A 22192-nucleotide genomic window follows, 5' to 3' on the forward strand; every position below is an offset into this window, starting at 1 on the left:
GAATTGAGAGGGAGCCGGACAGAGTGAACTCAAACTTCATAGCAGAGTTCAGCCCTAACTGCACAGACAGGTGAGGGGGCACAAGGTCCCCTGTCCACCGATGCCCCTCAGTTTTATTGACGGGTGTCAGGGGAGAGGCCAGAGGGGAGATCTCACTAGAGCTGAATAAGTGCTGGCCACCTGCCCACCCATACAGCTACCTTCGCAGAGACTGCAGGCATGGCTGCAGGCTGACCTGTCCATCACTGTAGCTGTTTTGTTCCCTGCTCTATCCCCCTGTACCCAGAATACTATCTGGCCCAGAACAGGGTCTCTGTACATGTATGCAGGTTGAATAAAGGAATCCTTGCCACTTTACAGGGCCAAGGGAGCCCCGTGTGAAACCATAACGGCTCAAGGAAATGGTGGCCTAAATAAGCCATTTGTTCCCTCTCTGAGCCACAACTTCATTGTATGTAATTTAGTATAAAAAAATGTTTGGGTCAGAGAACCACAAAGTATAGTTCTTATAGAAAACATACTTGGAGTGTACGAAGCTGGGCCTTTCTGGCGTGGAGGCTGAGGGGGAGGCTTGCTCTGTGTCCAGGAGGCTACATCACCATCATCTGTCCACACTCAAGATGGGGGAAAATAGAATATCCCAAAGTGATTAAATACTCAAAGTTCCAAAACGTGACAGCGTGTCAATGTTCAGTAATCACCACGAAGCTACAGCAGCTGCCCTTAGTAATTACTCTTTTTTTTTCTCTATCTCAATAAATATAAAACACAAAGGCACTGGAGATACTTATGAAAGTGGTCTGAGGCAGTCCTAACTCAGAACTTTAGGGAGACAGCTCTACACAGTCCTCCCTTTTCCAGATCTAGGTATCCTGCTTGTTTTTTTTTTTTTTTTTTAACTAATAGCGGAATAATGGAAATGCAAATGCTGAGCAGGACAATTTTCCTCTCTCTCTCTCTCTCTCTCTCTTTCCGAAGTATACAATGCATACGAAAATGCTTCTAAAATTATACATGCTAGAGAAGAAAAGATATCACAAAAAAAAACACCATGTTTCTTCAGAAGAACAAAAGAAAAAAGTAATATAGAGGAAAATAATAAGATGATTTTCCTACACACCTACCAAAATCACTCTTTTTCGACTGCAGATGACTGGGAACTTCAATTGCACTGCAGAAGTTAGAAAAGCCCCGTGTCTGCGTAAATGTGTATATCATGTTCCCTTTCTAGTCTTCTTACCTTCCACCTCTTGCCTGGCTACATTAATCAGTAGCTAAAATGCTGATCATAGACACTTCAGTAAGGGTTTTAGCAAAAGCCTTTAAGTTGCAGCCCTGGCTCTAAAAATGGGACCAGTCATCACCATGAAAGTGAAAGACTAAGAGAAGGAAAACGCCAAATTTGCACAGAAATACACACAACCCTATACAGTCAAATAAAAAGAAGCAAATAAAGATAAGGTAAAAGTGTGTGTGCATGCGCACACACAGACATGATAGTTTAAGCCTGACTTCCAAACACCCATCAAAGAAAATCTCCCCTTCTGTCCTTCCCTGAGTAAAAGGTTTTCCTTACCGTTCTGGACCACGCTGATGAGGGTGACAATGGCCAACAGGACAACATTGCCTACAGTTTCTTGATCCATGTTTGCTTCAGGCTCTCTGGAGAGGATTGCTCTGGCTCCGGCCCCACAACCTGCCCTGTACAGGAAGGGGAAGTGAGAGCTTGCACTCTTTCATCATTAGAATTTCTGAATATCCCCAGCACAATTACACAGTACCTCCTTCTTCCTTTTTTTTTTTTTTAAACTAGCCACCAAAATGCCCTGGCTGTGGTTCAGTGTGACCTACCAGGAGAAGCAGGGCTTAGCAGAGGAGGAGACAAAGCCAGCACACTCTCCTACACTTCCTTGTCATGGGAAACTTCCCTGGGAGTCTCCAGAATGAATCCTGGATCCAAGACTATGACCAGCATGAGCGCAGCACAGGCACCAGAGAATCTGGAAGCTGCCATCATCTCTGACTTCAGCAAAGAGAAAGAAGGGAAAGAAAACCCAAAACTTTCAGGTCAGACAGTGGTATCAGCCTATAACCCCAGCACTTTGGGTGGCTGAGGTGGGAAGATCACTTGAGCCCAGGACTTGGAGGCTTCTGTGAGCCAATGACTATGCCACTGCACTCCAGCCTGGGCAACAGAGAAAGATTCTGTCTCACACACACACACACACAAATGTAAAATGAAACTTTAAAAAAATGTATAGAACACCAAAAGATCTGTGCCCCAAGTACTGTCCTTCTTTTTTGAATTCCAAGAAAAAAAGTGAACACTTAACACACAGTAGGGCCCTCAGTAGCAGCCACATAAGGTTTGAATGAAGGAAGGAATCAATGGCAGTGGGGAGGGACAGCTGATATCTCCATTTCTTCAGAGAAAAGTAATAAAAGGAATTAATGAATTAAACCAAAGAATTAAAACCAAACCAAATAATTGGCAAAAGGCAGAAATGGAGTTACAGATGATCCCTAAGGGAAGTTTCCAAAGGATTGTTAAACACTGCAACTGGCTTTTCTGAGGCAATTGCAGAAACACCTTCCTGGAAATTCTTTTCAACTTAGTAAGAGTAGAGTGACTGTGCTTTCTGAGAAAGCGTAAGAGTGGACCTGCCAGGTAGGTGAGGTGGCTGTCTGGTATTCTGCAGCTCAGCTCACCGTGAATGGCAATCCCTCCGAGGTTACATGGCAAATGCAAAATATCTGCAATCTTTGTACCAGACTCAGCTATTTGGCATTGGTTAAGAGGTGCTTTTATCAAAACTTCACTTTGAAAGGGAACATGGACCACTGTAACTGGTGGCAGCAGGGAGGGCTACATCTCGGCTTGGAAGAGGTCAGTGTAGGGGAAGATATTGCTCCCTCATACATACAGTGCCAGAGGCCAGCTTGAGTGCCCTCGGTTCAGCTGCGAGAGAAAGGCTGGTGGAGGCAGTGTGCAGAGTTGCATGCAGAGAAGCCAGCAGCCAGGGCAGTCGGGCTGGTCATGACACACTTGGGTACTTCCTGAGTACCTAGGGCACTTTGTAGAGTGTAGACTTTATATTAGCCAAGGCTCTCCAGAGAAACCGAACCAATAAATGAATAAATCTCCATATACACATACACACATATCTCCATATGTGTATATATATAGATTTTTATATATGGAGATATATATATATATATGGAGACAATGAGGTACAGTTCCACATGCACCTGTGACTGGGTTGGGCTCTGCACTCTCTCTATACTTTGAGAGCCTGATTTTCTGTGATTGGGCAGAGCTGACCCACTTGGTGATCCACCCTCCTCTGCCTTTCAAACATTGTTTAGTCATTATATATATATATAGCAGATTTCTAATAGAAATTGGTTCACATGCTCATGGAGACCATGAAGTTTCATGGTTTGCCATCGGCAAGCAGGAGACTCGGAATAGCTGCTGGTGAAGATGAGTCTGCACTCAAAGGCCTGATCATCAAGGAGGGCAATGGTGCAAGACCCAGTCTGAATCCAAACGCTGGAGAACCAGGGGTTCCAGTGTCCAAGGGCAGGAGAAGATGGATGGCCCAGCTCAAGAAGAAGAGGGAATTTGCCCCTTTGCCCACTTTTTGTTCTATTCAGGCCCTCAGTGGATTGATGACACCCACCACGTTGGTGAGGGTGGGAATTCTTTACTCAGTCCACTGATTCCAGTGCTGATCTCTTTCAGAAACACCCTCACCAACACACTCGGAAAAAACATTTTACCAGCTACCTGGGCATTTTTTAGCTCAATCAATTTGACATAAAATTAACTACCACAGAGTTATTACAAGATTGGTTAGGGCTCAGCACTTGCAAGATTTGTATATTCACCTTAGTGAGATACAGTTCATACCTGCAGTTTGGTAAGTTTCAGGGGATGTTTTGGTTTTGGTAGCCAAGGAGTTTGAACCCCATAAAGAGTTAGCCCTTCTAACATTTACCACATCTTAGTGACAATGCATCAGAAGTGAAGGCCAGTCCTCTTACAAAGTATTCCAGTTGCAAGCAGTAGAAACTTAGCTCAAACTAGTTTAGGCAAAAAGGAGAATTTATTCACTCAAAGAGTCTAAAAATCTGACAACCAAGTTGAAAAGAGTAGAGATGTGGTTAGGCCTCGGAGCTAGAGAGCTTTCTCTCTCTCTCTTAAATGTAGCACTCTTAAATGGGATTCTCTTTCTCTCCCGCCCTTCCCCTCTTTTTACTCTCTCTTCTGTCCCTTTCTCTCTCTCTCTTCCCCTTCTCTCTACCTTTGTCTCTTTCTTCCAATCTCTCCTCTCATTCTCTTTCAGCTTCTCTTAGCATGTCAAACGTATTTGCTCTGGAGGCCTGTTTCCTGGAGACAGCACCATCTCTGGAGTTCTACATTTTACAGCTTCCATCACCTGTCAAAGACTGACTTCTCTCATCTAATCTCTTAGGACAGCCTCATTGGCCCAGGCTGCCCAGGTGTCCACTCTTGGAGAGGCCAGCCAGATGGCAGAACGAAGACCCTGGTAGTTCTCACAATTATCATATGGCAGAGGGGGACTAACCCCGCAAAGAAAAATTGGGAGGAGGGAATGAGACGTGTATTTACTGTTGCACTTGATGGTCCAATACTTATAATCCCCAGATTAAAATTTCCAGTTTTTAAGGAAGTTTCTCTATCCTACACGCTTCTGTCTTTAAAACTCATCCCAATCTGCCGGCACACGAAAACAGCACCTACGGGGACCAACATGGTCAGCCCCCACCACCACTGGAAACCTTCAGGGCTCCGTGGAACGCAGGGACCCATACCTTCTGGGGCCCCATACATGGGAGAAAAGTCCAGCCATTCGCGCTGTAGAAGGTCCAAAGGCACCTGGAGAGGTGCTGGGCGCCCCTGCTCTGAGCTCCTTGGAGTCACCCGCAGCCGGCGCGCAGAGCACCTGCAGAGGTCGGGGGATGGAGGGAGTCCACTTCACGCGGGAAGAGCGTGTTAATAGCTGAGATGGCCATTAAATTACAGAGCACACATTAAGATTCTGGCTGTGGCTGCAGAGGAGCACTTATCAGAGGTGAAGCTCTGGAAATGCCATTCATCTCAATAGAGAGCTGCTGAGACAGAACAAAAAGACGAGGGGCGCCGGGAGAGCCAGGGAGGGGAGCGCAGCCTGCCCTGCCTGCCCGGATTCCCGCATAAGACCGCCTGGCCGCAGCCCAGAGCAGCCCAGAATTTGGAGGCACTGAGCGGCTGTGTCGTGGGGACCTAGTCTGTGCTGGGCATTGTACCCAGAGCCTCACGTTTGCTCCTCAGTGCAACCCTCTGAGGGACGAATTACCCCCCTCCCATTGCCCAGAAAGTGAAACGGGTTCAAAGGGGTTCAAAATGTGGTCAAGGGCCTGACACGGTGGCTCACGCCTGTAGTCCCAGCACTTTGGAAGGCCAAGGCTAGAGGATGGCTTGAGTCCAGGAGTTGGAGACCAGCCTGGGCAACATAGCAAGACCCCCGTCTCTACAAAAAATAAATTAGCTGGACGTGGTGGCAGACCTGTAGTCCCAGCTACTCGGGGCTGAGGCAAGAGGATCGCTTAAGGCTGTGGAAATGGAGGCTTCAGGGAGCTGTGATCTCAGCACTGCACTCCAGCCTGGGCAACAGAAGGAAATCCTGTCTTTAAAAATATATATATATATATGGTCAAGGCAAAGACCCACATAGCAAGGAGCAGAACAAGGGTTCAAGCCCAGGCCGGTCTGGCTTTAAAGTCTGGGGTTTTAATCACCCTACGTGGTGCTACTGGAGTTGTCTTCAGAACCTGGGGCTCCCTGGTCCTTCTACATTTATGCCTGGCAATCCCCTCACAGGCTAAAGCACTGAGCACTGGCCCCTCAGCCCTGAAGAGAGATGTTTTAGAAAGGAAAGAAAGGAAGACATATGCACTTCACGGGAAATAACATATCCCCACGACATCTGACCGTTAGCAAAGGTAATTTTACAAGAAATATCCCACAGCGACAGCCCACCCCTCTCCCGCCCATCCCCTGCTCCCAGCGCCCTCCGTAATTATGCATATGCTGCACTGATCTGTGTGTGACAGGTTAGTTAGACAAATGTGCTGGGAGTAGGCAAGAATAATTAGCACATTCATTAATTAGAGTACTGTTAGTAGTTTGACTGTGAAGGACAACCATTTGTCAACAGAGATCAGGACAGCTGGGGCCAAGGAGTGACTCAGGGGGGCAACAATTCAGGGACGCCGAGGCTCTGCCCAGCTGCTGTTAAAAATCCTAGGAGCTGTGCAGACACTTTGCATCAACATGCCTCCATCGCCATGGCAACGGGGCCACTATGCCCGGCTGTCAGCCTACAACATTCACGTAGCCTTCGTCCTCACTTCAGGGTACACGTTGCCATCTCATGACATCTCTTCCTTCCACTCCCCATTCAGGGTTGCCCTCTCTGTTCATTAGGATGAGGATTGACTGGTGGTGAGGGAGAGGGGGCAGGAGGTGGGATCAGTGCCAGGAAGGGCATAGAAATACAGCCCAGGTCTACAGGCTGGAATTATGGATGGTTACCCAACAGTTCCTTTTCATTTCAGTTAGTCTCAAGAATATTCAGACCAATATTGATCTGAATGATAAGTGATATAAACAGAGAGACCAGGCATGGTCTGTTTCAGATGTCACATGCCAGTGGTGTCTGTGAGAACCAAATCAACCTGGTTAAAGTGTCGTTTCTCCTTCCCCGGCCACAATCAGGTGGGCTTTCCTTCCATGAACGGCTAGCTCATGGTTCTGAACAGAATTGAACTAAATTGAGATGAATCCTCATGCCATCCTATAGCTGAAGAAACAAAGATAGTGAATTTGCTGTAACTCATATGCTATTGATTAAACTCCACACATGCTCAGAGTGCTTTACAGATATGACCTTCTTTCTCTAGAATCTTAAGTTGTAAGCTGATCATATCAGTGCAAAGTGAACAAATAGAAGGCAAAGTCCATAGCCATTCACACAGATAGCAGGAAGCCAATGTAGTATCTGCAAAACCCCTTCCTTTTCCCATTACAAACTCACACCACACAGTGTATTGCTTATGCGTTTGTAGGAAAATGAAGCAAATGACACATGCATATGGAAAACATCACGTAGTGTGTGGTGTAAGAAAACAAAGGTGAAGGCCAGGTGCCATGGCTCACGCCCGTAACCCCAAAACTGTGGGAGGCCGAGGAGGGCAGATCACCTGAGGTTAGGAGTTCAAGACCAGCCTGGCCAAAATGGTGAAACCCTGTCTGTACTAAAAATACAAAAATTAGATGGGCGTAGTGGTGCACACCTGCAATTTCCAGCTCCTTGGGAGGCTGAGGCAGGAGAATCGCTTGAACCTGGGAGGCAGAGATTGCAGTGAGCCAGGATCAAGCCACTGCACTCCAGCCTAGGTGACAGAGGGAGACTCCATCTCAAGAAAAACAACAACAACAACAACAGGTTAGACATGGATTTCTTTGCTCCAGACTTAGCTTTATCTGTTTTGTAGGCTATCCAAGGAAAGGTCAGTCATGGGCATGGCCTGCCTTGGGAACATTCAGTTCGGATAGGATTAAAATTCATGATGCCCATATATGCTCAGTTGATTTTTGATGAAGTAATTCAATGGGGAAAGGAAAGTCTTTTTAACAAGGGTGTTATAACAACTGTATATTCTTATGGGAAAGAAAATGAACCTTGACCCTTCCAAAAAATCACACAAATTATAACTAGAAGTGGGTCTTAAACAAAAACTAAAAATATAAAGCTTCCAAAAGAAAACATAGGAGAAAGTCTTTGTGACCATGAAGAAGGCAAATATTTTTTAGATAACACAAAAAGCATGAGCCATCCAAGTAAAAAATAAATAAATAAATAAATTAGACTTCATCAAAATGTAAAATTTCCACTCTTCAAATAACAACAGATATTTTGCTAAAGAAGATATACATATAGCCAATAGGTACATGAAAAGATGTTAAACATCATTAGTCACTAGGGAAACACAAAACTACAATGAGATAACACGATACATCTATTGGAATGGTTAGCAAGGGTATGGAGCAACTGGAACTATCAATCATTGCTGGTAAGAATGTAAAATGGTAAATGTAAAAACAGCAACATGTTGGGAAGAGTTTGACAGTTTCCTTTTTGTTTGTTTGTTTGTTTGTTTTTTAGAGACCAACTTTCTCACTCTCACCCAGGCTAGAGTGCAGTGGTATGATCATAGCTCACTATAACTTGAAAGATCTGGGCTCAGGCGAATCTCCCACCTCAGCCTCCTGAGTAGCTGGGACTACAGACACACACCACCACACCCTGCTAATATTTTTTATTTCGTAGAGACAGGGTGTCACTATGTTGCCCAGACTGTTTGGACTCCTAGCCTCAAGCAATTCCCCGACGTTGGCAGTTTCTTAAAAAGCTAAACATACACTTACCGTATGTCCTAGAAATTTCACTCAGGTATTTCATCATTAGAAATGGAAATACATATTCTGTATCAGTCAGGGATTGACCAGAGATGCACAACCACTAGACAATATTTTATATTTTTAAATATATATACACACACATTTTTAAGGGATTCATTATAGGGATTAGACCGTATGCAATTAAGGAGGCTGATTAAACAGTCTGAGTGTGGTTTTGTTTTCTGGAGTTGCTGTAACAAAGTAGCACAAACTGAGTGGCTTAAAACAACAGAAATGTATTGTTTTACAGTTTTAGGGAATAGAAGTCTAAAAATCAAGGTGTCGGCAGGGCCATGCTCCGTCTAAAATCACTAAGGGAGGATTCCTTCTTGCCTCTTCCTGGCTTCTGGTTATAATCCTTGGCTGGCAGCTGCCGCCATCTCCATCAGCACATGGTGTTCTCCCCTGGCGTCTCTGTCTTCCTGTGGCCATCGTGTAAGGACATTGGTTGTATTGAATTAGGAGCCCATCCTGAGCCAGTATGCCCTTATCTTAATTAATTAGATTTGCAATGATGCTGTTCTCAAATAAGGTTACATTCTGAAGTCCTGGCAGGTAGGGCCTCAACCTACCTTTTGGGGAGACACAATTCAACCTTTAACAGTGAGGTTGCTGTTTCTGTGACTGGGGCTGAATCCTAAACTCTAAAGGGGAGACTCTCAGGAAGGGAAGAAAGGCATGAAGTGTGAGAAGCAAGGACAACCCAAAACCCGCAAGCCTGAGCTGACACTGAAATTTGCAAGAAACCACAGGATGGGCTGGAACCCGTATCTATCACTCACCAACATGAAGCCCCAACTTCAGCGTTGGGGTTTTCTGCAGGAGAATCTGATGCCTTCATCACAGAGCAGTCAGAGAAACTGAAGGAGTTTCCAGCAGAAGCTGGAACAGCTGTGATCTCAGCCACTGACCTAAGCCAACCAGATGATGGGCAGATTCCCAACAATGTGAGACAGAGCCACATGCCCTCCCTGACCTGCTTAGTGTAAAAAGATACGGCTCCTTCACTCCCACCTTCCTCATCTCATGTGAAATGTCTCCAGTGGCCCACACTAATCCAGAGGTACATAGGAAAAGTGAATTTGGGGAAACATGGCTCTAGTGTAGGCACATTGACACAATACAAATCTACCAGGGCTTACCTGGTGTTAGCTTAGCATCCATTCGCACCTCTTAACCATGCTAAAGTTGCCTTCCAAAAAGACCATGCTGACTGGGCACAGTGGCTCACACCTGTAATCCCAGCACTTTGGGAGGTCAAAGCAGGTGGATCACTTGAGGCCAGGAGTTCAACACCAGCCTGGCCAACATGAAGAAACACCTTCTCTACTAAAAATACAAAAAGTAGCCTGGTGCGCCTGTAATCCCAGCTACTCTAGAGGCTGAGGCTGGAGAATCACTTGAACCCAGGAAGCAGAGGTTGCAGTGAGCCAAGATTGCACCACTGCACTGCAGCCTGGGCCACAGAGTGAGACTTTGGGGGAGAAAAAAAAGGCAAAATCATGCTTCCGCCTAACAATGAAACTTTCTTTCATCCAGTAGAAAATGCACTAACCCTCTTCTCTTTATTCATCTTTGAGTGATATTCATTCTGCTTGTAACTAAGTCACATTCCTTTTTTGATATCTTGTAACTTAATACTGAGATATAAAGTTAACTACCATTAACACATATTATGTTTTATAGTAGAGAAATTGAATAGAGGAATAGGAAAAAGCTGGTTAGCTGGGTGTGGTGGTGCATGCCTGTAGTCCCAGCTACTCGGAGGACTAAGCAGTAGGATCAGTTGAGCCCAGGAGTTCAAGACCAGCCTGGGCAATATAGCAAGAGCTCATCTCAAAAAATAATAATAAATGAATAAACTGGTTAATATATGCACAAATACATTTATATCAAGATAAACAAGAAATATTCAACACTATCACCTTCCTCATTTCGCAAACTGGTTGTGTGGTTTTTGACTGACATTTATAACTACCTTCCACTACTCATTCTATCTTCCCCTTGGAATTCCCCATGTTCATAAATAGGAATTCCAAGGGAAACATAGATGGAATATAGATGGACATAGATAGATATAAATAAAATATTCTCCTTGGAATATGGCCACCTCGGTGAGTCCAAGTTCCTTGCCTGGTGGCTCAAATCTTCATTCCTGAAGGGCCTGGACCACAATCAGTCCTCTGTGTACTAGGTTGGTGTCACTTTCTATTGACATTAATCACAGACACATAGAGTACATACTCCTCACCCTCATTGTGAAGTGATAGTCCAATTTCTCCTTGGTAATTAGGATCAGTCACCCCAGGTGGGAAAGGAACCCCCTTCCTTGCTTGTGTATTCACTGGCATGAGAAGACGGCGAACTGAGCTATCAGTTTAGTGGAACCACCATTGTACTCCCTGATGGAAGCATTCCCCCCATAGGAACTAAGATTTCTGCAACAGCAGAGCCCAAAGTTACAGGAATGGGAAGGAAAAATTACTACTCAAACACCAGGGTGGTAGTGAGAAAAGCCACCCCCGTTTTGACCTCATGATTCTTGGACCCATGAATCTTGACAGGGGGAGAAATAGCATCATGTATTGGCCACTGACTTAAAGCATCCTGGAGGACATAACCCCAGGCCAGCAAGGTGTTGCTGCCCAGCTGGTGCTGTCACTGAGCCTTTAAAATCCATTCCACTGTTCTAATCTGGCCACCTGCTTCACTGCGAGGCCAGTGAAGCCCGTGATCAGAAGCTCATATCTGTACTTCCTTTGCTGTAAGATTACTTCCTTTGTTAGAAGCAGTGGTGGCTGAAATTTTATAACAAATAAAATTAAGCCCATGGATGGTGGGTTTGGCAGAGCATTGTAGTCAGGGAAGGCACATCCATGTCTAGAGTAAATGTCTATTCCAAGGAAGACAAAGCACTGCCCCTTCCATGATGGAAATGGTCCAATGTAATCAACCTTCCACCAGTTGGTTTTCTAGCCCAGGGAATGGTGCCATATTGGCGTAGATTTCTATCTTGGCAGGATGAGCACTCAGCAATGGCTGGAGCCAAATTGGCCTTGATGAGTGGAAATCCATGTTGCTGTGTCCATACATAGCCCTGCCCGCCTGGTCATGATATATGTAAGCCCGTTGGGCAACAGTGGCTGGGGAAATAGACTGGCTAATGCTGTCAGAATGAATCATCTTACTCAGCTGATTTTAAAATCCTCTTCTGGGCCGGGCGCGGTGGCTCAAGCCTGTAATCCCAGCACTTTGGGAGTCCGAGACGGGCGGATCACGAGGTCAGGAGATCGAAACCATCCTGGCTAACACAGTGAAACCCCGTCTCTACTAAAAAATACAAAAAACTAGCCAGACGAGGTGGCGGGCGCCTGTAGTCCCAGCTACTCGGGAGGCTGAGGCAGGAGAATGGCGTGAACCCAGGAGGCGGAGTTTGCAGTGAGCCGAGATCTGGCCACTGCACTCCTGCCTGGGCAACAGAGCGAGACTCCACCTCAAAAAAAAAAAAATCAAGTGAAAAAAATAAAATCCTCTTCTGCTGTGGCTGCTCTTTGGTTAACATTCATATGGGATACATATTCTCATTTTTTTGTGTGTATTCAGAGAATTCTATCCATATACCTCTTCCCCAGGACTCCTTGTCACCAGTCTTCTAATCAAGTCTCTTGGAAGTTCCTGATCATCAGACTAAACCATTAACCACTCTCTGTGATTCTGTGTAAATCTGTAACTTATGGCCATCTTCTCTTCTAGGCAAAATGAACACCCACTTGTATTGCTCCAAGTTCTGCCCACTGAGGGGGTTTTCCTTTGGCACTGTCCTTCAGGGGTACCCCAGAGTGGAGCTGGAGTGCCTCAGCTAGCCACTTCGGGTAGTACCGGCACTATAAACTGTGCTCCAATTTGTTTTTTCGTCCATCGAGTAGGCATAGTAGGCATAGGAAACTCCCCGTGAAGCCACAGAGGCAGACTGGGAGGGAGCAGTCAACCTGGCAACAGTACTGGCTGGGCCAAGGGCCTGCGCTACTTGCTCTTGCAGCTTATTTGTGCCTGCAGGACCTACTTGGGCCCAATCTCATATTCCATTTGATGATGGAACACTGCTGTGTGCACCCAACTTTCTGCCTTGGGTCAGATGACTCTCGTTCACAATGAACAACTCAGGTCAAAAGACAACATGGTGGCCCATGGTGATGCATTTTGTGTTTATTATTCATAGTAGCTAGAAGATGTTTCTCAAAAGGAGAGTAGTTATCTTCAGGGAATGACAGCTTTGCTCCAAATCATTAGGTGCTATGCTGGGTTCACCTATAAAGGCCTGCCAAAGGCTCCAACAGCCTCCCTTTCCACTGCAGCTACTTTAAGCACCATCATGTCAGTTGGGTCTTAAGGCCTAAGTGGCAGAGCAGCTTGCCCAGCAGCCTGAGCTTGTATACACAGCCTACCTTCATTGTTCTGGGGTCTCATTCAAAACTGGCAGCCTTTAGGTTTCAAAATGGTGCAAAGCTGGAAACAACCAAATGTCCATCAGGCAGTAAATGGATAAACAAATTGTGGTATATTCTTATAATGGAATTATCCAGTAATAGAAAGAACAAACTATTGAGGCACACAACATGGATGAATCTCAAAAACATTATGCTGAGCAAAAGAAGACAGACACAAAAGAGTGAATGCTGTATGGTTCCATTTGCACGAAACACTAGAAAAGATAAGTACACTTTATAGCAATAGAAAGCAGATCAGTGGTTGCCTAGAGCTGGGGCTAGGGCTGGATATTGACTGGAGAGGGACACTAGAATAAAAACTCACTCGTTACTGTGAGAACGGCAACAGGCCGTGCATCACCATGACACAAAACACCTCCCACTAGGCCCTGCCTCCAATATTAGGGATCAAATTTCAACATGGAGATTTGTAGGGAACAAATATTCAAACTATATCAGATACAGTTTTACAGGCCCAGATCCTAAAGAGGATCAGATGACATCTGGGCAGGAGGACTGGATGTTATATATCCTCTATGTTCTTTCATTTATTCACTCATTCAACAAATACTTACTGAGCACATATACCATGTGTCATGCACTGGCTTGGTACCAAGCAATAGAACCAGTTAGTGTTAATATTGGTTAGGATTAAGTTCATTTGCGTATAAGCAAAAAATAAAAAATAATAATAATAAGCAATGGCTTAAACATGTAAGCTTTCATTTGCCTCTCATTAAAGGAATTCCAGGGGTAGGCAAGCCAGGGCTGGTGTGGTCCAAGCTGAACAAGAACGTAGGTGCCTTCTTTCTTCCTGTTCTACCCATCATAAAGCGGGCTTCTGCCTTAACATCACCTGATTGCCTGAGACAGCTTTGAGGTGTCTGCCATCTGCACTGCATTTTAGGAAGCGGGAAAGAGTAAGCAGTGAAATGAGGAATTACCTCTTCAATGAGCTTTCCTGGAAATCCCACCCTTCAACTTCCACTTCTATCTTATTGGCCAGAATGCTGTTGCATGGCCATTGCTAGCTTCAGAAAAGACGAGGAATGTAATCTGTCTGCTGGGCACTTTACTGCCTTGAATAGAGCTTGGAATGAATGGGAAACATTTTGGGTAGTCAACTTCCTCAATCTTTTTTTTATAGAGGATGTCAAGAAAATCTTACCAGAGGAAGTGGTGTTTTGGCAAATACAGGAGGAAAGAAGAAACAATATATTCAAAGATCCTGAGCAAGAGAAAGTCACCATGAACCTGAGGACTTGAAAAAATTTCCATTGAGTGGGAAATCTGATTGAAAAGATGATGTGGGAGGGGTTGGGGAATCACATCACAAAGGGCCGCGCTGGTTCCATTAAGGAGTTTCAAAATGATCCTGGGGGCAAAGAGAAGCCATTTGAGGATTTTTTTTTGTTTTTTTTTTGTTTTGTTTTGTTTTGTTTTTTGAGATGGAGTCTCGCTCTGTCGCCCAGGCTGGAGCGCAGTGGCCGGATCTCAGCTCACTGCAAGCTCCGCCTCTCCAGCCTCAGCCTCCCGAGTAACTGGGTCTACAGGCGCCCACCACCTCGCCCAGCTAGTTTTTTTGTATTTTTAGTAGAGACGGGGTTTCACCTTGTTACCCAGGATGCTCTCGATCTCCTGACCTCGTGATCCACGTGTCTCGGCCTCCCAAAGTGCTGGGATTACAGGCTTGAGCCACCGCGCCCGGCCCATTTGAGGATTTTAAGAGGAGGAGTCTCACAAATGGATTTGCATTGTAGAGTAGAGCACTCTGGCTGCAGTGTGGAACGCAGACTGGAGAGACCAGCAGGGACAGGGAGAGCAGCTGGGGTCTGTTCCAGAGAAGAGATGGTGGATTAGACTAGGATGGTGGCCATGGCCTTAGATAGAAATTTGTGTATTGAGGGTCTGTTTGCTAAATAGTAGCTNACCTCGCCCAGCTAGTTTTTTTGTATTTTAGTAGAGACGGGGTTTCACCTTGTTACCCAGGATGCTCTCGATCTCCTGACCTCGTGATCCACGTGTCTCGGCCTCCCAAAGTGCTGGGATTACAGGCTTGAGCCACCGCGCCCGGCCCATTTGAGGATTTTAAGAGGAGGAGTCTCACAAATGGATTTGCATTGTAGAGTAGAACACTCTGGCTGCAGTGTGGAACGCAGATTGGAGAGACCAGCACGGAGACAGGGAGAGCAGTTGGGGTCTGTTCCAGAGAAGAGATGGTGGATTAGACTAGGATGGTGGCCATGGCCTTAGGCAGAAATTTGTGTATTGAGGGTCTGTTTGCTAAATAGTAGCTACAAGGCTTAGTGAGGGATAGACGGTAAGGAAGAGGAGTCAATAATGGTGCTCAGATTTCTGACTTAAACAACCAGATGAATGTTGGTGCCACTGCCTGAGAAGTCCCTCTCAAGACCCTTTAGCTATCCTGACTCTTACAGTACTTAGTTGGGGCCATTTGGGAATGTTGCTGAAGTTCTCCTTGCTTGGCTGACTTTGGCTATTCTTGAGTAAATTTTTGATAAGCACCATAGCCCTCAAACAACCCATTTGACAGTGGATTGATTGAGACATGGCAAAATTAAACTTGATGCAGATGTATGTGTATTAAAAATGAATGCCCATCTCCTATGGCATCCTGATAGAGAAGAGAGATGTGTGTTCGGCTAGCAGAGAGAAGGAGCGTCCGGTAGGATCAGTGAAGAGTCCATGAACCCTGTGCAATGACTGGAGAACTGAATGACAAGCTTCATTTTCCTGGTGTGTGGCTATGGGGTCCCCAGATCTAGGTTAGGGATTCAGTAGCCATACCTCATCTTGGGACTGAATTACAACGCTTTCAACCAAAGAGCATCTGCGCCCACAGAGAACTGGGAAGGAAAATTAGAAAAGTGGTTGTGCCCCCTAGAAAATGCTCTCAGAGTACAGGCAACCCATTCTCTTAGGGATGAGCAGGGAGAAGAGATTTCTTTTTCTGCCTTTTATTGACAGAAATTTTGCAACATGCAAGGAAATAGGATATTCAGATTAAATGACTGGGCATTCAAATATTCAAAAGTTAAGTTCCTTCCCCCAGCAAAATTAGCCTGACCATATTAACAGAGTTATACACTGCATGAAAGTGGTTTAGTTCCTGTTTTCCTTTTGAATAAACTGGCTAAAAATATTATTGTTTGTGGTGTTAAATGGATTTCATAACTAACACAGGATGTGGCTAAATTCATAGTACTGTGATAATTTTAATTGAATTTTCTGACTCCTACATGTTTGTCAACTTTTAACACTATTAAACATAAGGTTCCAATGTTATTAATATGAAATGCTCACATTCCCTTATGACTGTGATTATATTTTGTTATCGTTCCTGAATGTTGTATTAAGTCTATTTAAAAGATATCCCAAGAGACCCTCATATGTTTACTGCATTAGAAGAAAAACAGATGTTCTCACACATCCTGAGAGATAATACAATTTACATTGAAGCTTGTTGAGAACCACTTAAAGATCTTTCTACGTGGCCAGAGGGTTTAAGTAATCCATAGCATCCGACAGTGTGTCATATTAGAAAATTAGAAAAAAATGCCAATCATATTTTCCAAAAGCACATTTAAAAATTATCCTCTGGAGGCCAGGCACGGTGGCTCACACCTATAATGCCAGCATTTTGGGGGGCCAACATGGGCAGATCATGAGGTCAAGAGATCAAGACCACCCTGGCCAACATGGTGAAACACTGTCTCTACTAAAAATACAAAAATTAGCTGAGCATGGTGGTGTGCGCCTGTAGTCCCAGCTACTTGGGAGGTTGAGGCAGGAGAATCACTTGAACCCAGGAGGCAGAGGTTACAGTGAGCCAAGATCAGGCCACTGCACTCCAGCCTAGCGACAGAGCAAGACTCCGTCTCAAAACAAACAAACAAACAAACAAACAAACAAAATTATCCTCTGAAAAAAAAAAAGGGAACAGAACATTTGAACCATAGTCCTGCTGTTCTCAGACTGTGATTGAATTACAATCACAAATTAGAACTGACATGAGTTTTTCAGCAGAACATCCCAACTGGTTGCCTCACTCACTTGGAACTTGTCCATAGTCTCACTTCTCTAGAAGAAGCCAACCACCTATGACATAGCAAAAGATGACCCTGGACAATCAAAATAGATTAAACAGAGAATAGTCACTGAACAGTATTGACTTTTGGAAATGCCCTAACCAGCCTGGTTATTTTATGAAGGATTGTAACAAGCTTAGTTTTCTGAAATCTATACCTAGAGCAGATAACAAGCAAGAAAGTAAGGAGAAATGAGGAGAATGATACGGAAATATTTGTTGAATGTTGTTGAATGCAGCTAAATGCAAGCAGCCTTACACATATTATTTAATCTTTATGACATCCCTATGAAGAAGTATAATTATCCTGGTCCTCAGATGAGGATACTGAGACAGACAGAGGTCACGCCGTGTGCGTGCACCATATGCATGCAGTGAAGCTGAAATCCTAGCCTAGAGAGTCATTACATGAACAACAATTACTAACTTCTATGGAATGTTTTCTACGTATACCAGATACAGCACTTTATATCTATTATAACCCTTAATTCTTACAAAGGACTTTAAATCAACCTCCATTATTGTCACCATGCCATAGATGAGTGAATTGAGGCTTGGAAAGTGTAGGTCTCTTTCCCACCATTGCACAACTAGCTGACAACTGAGACAGGACTCAGACCTGGTCAGTGTGATGCCTGAGCTCATGAGATTTCACCACAGCCTGCACTGCGCTGACAGGCACGATGGCAACAGAAGTGGCGACTTGACGGCAGAACACAAAAATAAAGCGAGGCAGGCCAAGACATCCGAAAGATGCTGCTGTCACTCAAGATGAAGGCAGCAGTTTGGATCAAGGGAAGACTGTGAGACATGTGCCCACATTCTCTGTGAACTTGGGGGAGGGAGAGTGTACAGGTGGTCAGTGGTCAGCTATGAGCATAGCGGGAGACGGCTGTCATGACCTCAAAGATCAACGTTTTACAGGAGGTCTGGGAGCTGCATTGGGCAGCTAGGTCTACCCCGATCCCAGTTCCTGATGTGACCTCTGCTTCCAGTGTAAACCCCATGTGTTGACCCTGAGCTTTGTGGAATGGAGATAATAAAAGGCCTTTTTTGAGAAGGTGGCAGAGATGGCAGATTCCAGAGAAAGCGATAGGTGAGAGGAACTTTCAGAGAAGAGACTGAAGCTACACGAGCGTTTGCAGTTCATGGTGTGAGCTTTCCAAAGGGCACAGTGGATGGGTTTGCAATGGAGAAAAGAATGGAGGAAGGGGGCAAGGGTGGGCGGAGACATGGGGAGAAGAACTGAGCAATAAGGCAGTGTGTAGTTGTGGAGTTGTTACAGATACGCATATCTGTAACAGGTTTTCATCCACAGTTCCTGGCTCGTAACTTCCATAGCCCTTACTACAGTCTTTTGTTACAATGTTGAGTGTGTTAGACCTCAGGGGCAGTCCTCAAAAACAGAATCTTTCGGTCGGGCACGGTGGCTCACGCCTGTAATCCCAGCACTTTGGGAGGCCGAGGTGAGCAGATCACCTGAGGTTGGGAACTTGAGACCAGCCTGACCAACATGGAGAAACCCCATCTCTATTAAAAACACAAAATTAGCCGGGCGTGGTGGTGCATGCCTGTAATCCCAGCTACTCTGGAGGCTGAGGCAGGAGAATCGCTTGAACCCAGAAGATGGAGGTTGCCGTGAGCTGAGATCGCGCCATTGCACTCCATCCTAGGCAACAAGAGTGAAATTCCGTCTCAAAAAAAAAAAAAAAAACAGAATCTTTCTGACCTATTCCCCCACCCCTTTCACCTGCCCCCCAAGGCAGGACTCTAATCTTGCCCCCACCCCACCTTTCTGATTGTGGGTTTTAGGACCCTCCCCAGGGAAGCTCTTGTCCTATACCCTGGGGAAAGAATGTGGGTGTCTTGAAGCTTCCATAGAAACCCAAGAGGACTAGGTTGGGCAGCTGACCATGTGGAGGCTGACAGGCAGGTGAAGGAGAACTCGTTCATGTACTGACAGGGTGGCACACCCCAGCTCCACAGGGTCAGAAGCTCCTGCACTAGGGACCTTTCCACACCTCGCCCTATGCATCTCTTTGTCTGCCTATTTTTATCCTTTAAAGTGTCCTTTGCAATAAACTGGTAGCTGTGTTTCCCTGAGTTATGTGAGCCACTCTAGCGAATCAATCAAACCCAAAGAGCGGGATGGTGGGATTCTCAACCTAAAGTGGGGTGGTCAGAAGTTCCAGAGGCCAGCCCTCCGCCTGGGAGAAGAAGGGTTCCATCTTGAGGATCTGACACTATCTCTCAGTAGACGGCGTCAGAATCGAGTTGGAGGACTCCAACTAGTGTCCGCTGCCTGGGGTTTCCCCCGCACCTTTGCTCACAGGAGCCTCCTGCATTGATGATTGTTGTTATGTTGCTGTAAGTGAAGAGGAAAAACTCAATTTGGGAGTTTTTTTCAAAAACAGTAATAAAGAATTTAACACTGCCCGAAAAGAGGTCTGGCTTCTGCCCTTGGCTTCTGAGAGGTGATCTCTAAGGCTCTGGAACGTCCTGCCTGCTAGAGGTGTTTTCATTTGCCTGGGGACATTGGGTCACGGTGTGTGATTTAGAGCAGGGACTGTGAGTGATGTGTAGCGGTGGAGGGTCTGGGAACAGATTGGCCGCATGGGCAGTCAGCTGTGATCATGTGACAGAATCACAGTAAAGACCCTGGACACCAAGGCTTCCCTGGTGGGGAACACTCCCTGCGTGTTGTCACACATCAATGCCGGGAGAGTGGCGCTGTCCGTGACTCCACGGGAGAGGACCGTGGGGGCTCCGTGTCGGGCGCTGTCCTGGACTCTGTGCTATGCGTTTCTTCCTTTGGCTGATTTTAATCTGTATTCCCTCCCTATAAAAGATCATAACCACGAGTATAACAACTTTCAGTGAGTTCTGTGAGATCTCCTAGCAAATTATCACAACTCAAGGTGGTTTGGGGAACCCCTTGAACTTGTAGTTGGTGTCAGAAGGCAGGATAGTGTTTTGTGGACTGTGTCCCCTCCCACTTCCAGTTGGCTAAAGGTTCACAGGCCATCACTGACTGTACGAGGGAGAATGGCTCTTTGCAGGGGGCGCTGATATTTTAGACAATAACTAAGGAACACAGAGCTGCAAAGTGAGGTAGACTGACCCCCTTAGTCTCTTAAAGCAACACTTCTCAAACGCTAATGTTCATACAAACAACATCGGGATCTGATAAAATGCAGATTCTGATTCTACAGGTCCAAGTGCGGCCTGATCTGCATTTCTGATAAGATGATGCTACCGCTCCTTGGAGCACACGTTGAGTGAGAAGGTCTTACATCAACGGTTTCCAGACTGTGTTACATATTGAAATCCCATAGGGAGTTTTTAATTATCCTCATGTCCAGGCTACACACCATCTAGTGGTATTAGGCCGGTGTCCCTTTCTCGTTGCTGCGGTGTTGGCAGGTATAGTCAATCAAAGCATGGGGCCAGGTAAAGCTGTGCTCGTGATTGAAAAATACAAGCCAACAATAGAGGTTGAGAGGTTGTGCTTAAGAAGGTTGGGAAATACAGAAAAACAAGACTGACAAAGAAGCAAGTAGCTCGGCGTGGGAATCTCCTTGTCCTTGGGGATCTCTTCCTTAGCATGCGGTGGCTATCATCGCCACTCTGACACAGTCCTAGCTACTCAGATCCCCTGCAGCAGCTCAGTTCTGGAGGGGAGGCCAGGTTCAATGGCAAGAGTAGGCAAATGTTGGCCCAAACTCAGCATTGCAGTGACATTCTTACCAGGCCATTAAGTGCTGATATTTTACTATGACTGTATTTTTTTTATCACTTTGAATGACGGATTCGGTAGCTAGGAAAGGACAACCTTAGAGGTCAAAGGGCCACTTGCCTAAACATAAAGTCCTGAAAAAAAAAATTACAGAAGCCCAAGGAGGTGCTCGTGTGTTATGAAAGGAAACTCTATGGAGGGCTTTTCAAAATGCCTAGGTATCTGAGCGCATCCTCCTGGGAAACACCTCCCCAACACGAATGTGGCCTCCACAGGGTTTCAAGAGGAGCTATGGAAAAGGCAGCTGGGGACATTTCCTGGGGAATGGGCCACTTCTCACCCCATAAGTGATGTCCCTGCCTCCCCATCCCACTGTGGGCCTCAGAGGTTCAAACTACCTGTTGCGTCTGCATGGTGTGGACATAGAGGCAGCCAGGGTGAGGAGCAAGCAAGAATGGGCATGCGGATAACGACTCCCAGGGCCCCAGAAGGCACTCACCACCTTCACTCAGGCCACTGCAATGTGGCAGAACTATACTCCCAAAACCACACTGTTTGTTAGAATAATAAGGAAACTATCATACATTAAGTGCAGTAAATGTGTCAGGCACGGGACCAAGTGTTTTACACCCAATGTCTCATCTAACATGGACAAAACCCAGTAAGACAGGTATTATATTACTGCCCTTTTTACAGACGAGGTGAAGCTTAGAGAGCCCCAGGAACTTGACTATAGTCACATGGCAAGTTAAAGCCCGGTTCTCAAAGCCAGGCTGCCAGGCTCCAAAGCCCGGGAAACCCAATTGTTTCTGAATGCCCCGAGGACTCACGCAACCCATCCAAGGTCACATATTGACCTGGAGAAGGGGCAAGGCAGTGAACCCCAGAGAGAGGACAAGCCTCCTCTGTGTTATGGTGCCCCAGGACCCATCAGTAAGTGATCTGGCCACAGAGGTGACCCCTCCCAAGCCAAGGGATAGATTCTCAGAACCTTGCCACAGCTCAAAGTGGGCAGTACAGTGCGTAATAGGATAAACGCCAGGAACGGAGTTGCCTGCAAAGGAAAATGAACACTGTGGCAAGCCCTGAGTTTCCTAACAGGAACCAGAGGTTGTAAGCTAAGTAAAGACATTCAACAAGTGCCCAGGGTGTGACGGTGCAAGCTTAGGAGAGACTGGGAGGCTTCTCAGAGGCTACAGATGCCCCAGCAGAACACCCACCAATGTTTCCCATGTCTAGGCTCTTCTCTCCTTTGAAGCATCCAAGACAGCCATCAGCAGGCTGGAGACTATACGCTAGGTCCTGGTTCATGAACCCCCCCACCCCTCCCC

At 45.8% G+C, this 22192-nt stretch overlaps 1 protein-coding gene across 1 annotated transcript in view; it reads right to left on the minus strand.

Annotated features, from left to right (window-relative positions):
* Window positions 1–22192, minus strand: part of ALOX5AP (arachidonate 5-lipoxygenase activating protein) — a 46526-nt gene that overhangs the window by 22817 nt on the left and 1517 nt on the right. Inside the window, exon 2 of the mRNA XM_017865961.1 lies at window positions 1577–1701. Coding sequence (XP_017721450.1) covers window positions 1577–1701 — 125 coding nt within the window. The remainder of the gene's footprint in view (window positions 1–1576; window positions 1702–22192) is intronic.

The sequence above is a fragment of the Rhinopithecus bieti genome, unplaced genomic scaffold (assembly GCF_001698545.2).
Source record: "Rhinopithecus bieti isolate Rb0 unplaced genomic scaffold, ASM169854v2 scaffold_81659, whole genome shotgun sequence".
NCBI classification, from domain to species: Eukaryota; Metazoa; Chordata; class Mammalia; order Primates; family Cercopithecidae; genus Rhinopithecus; species Rhinopithecus bieti.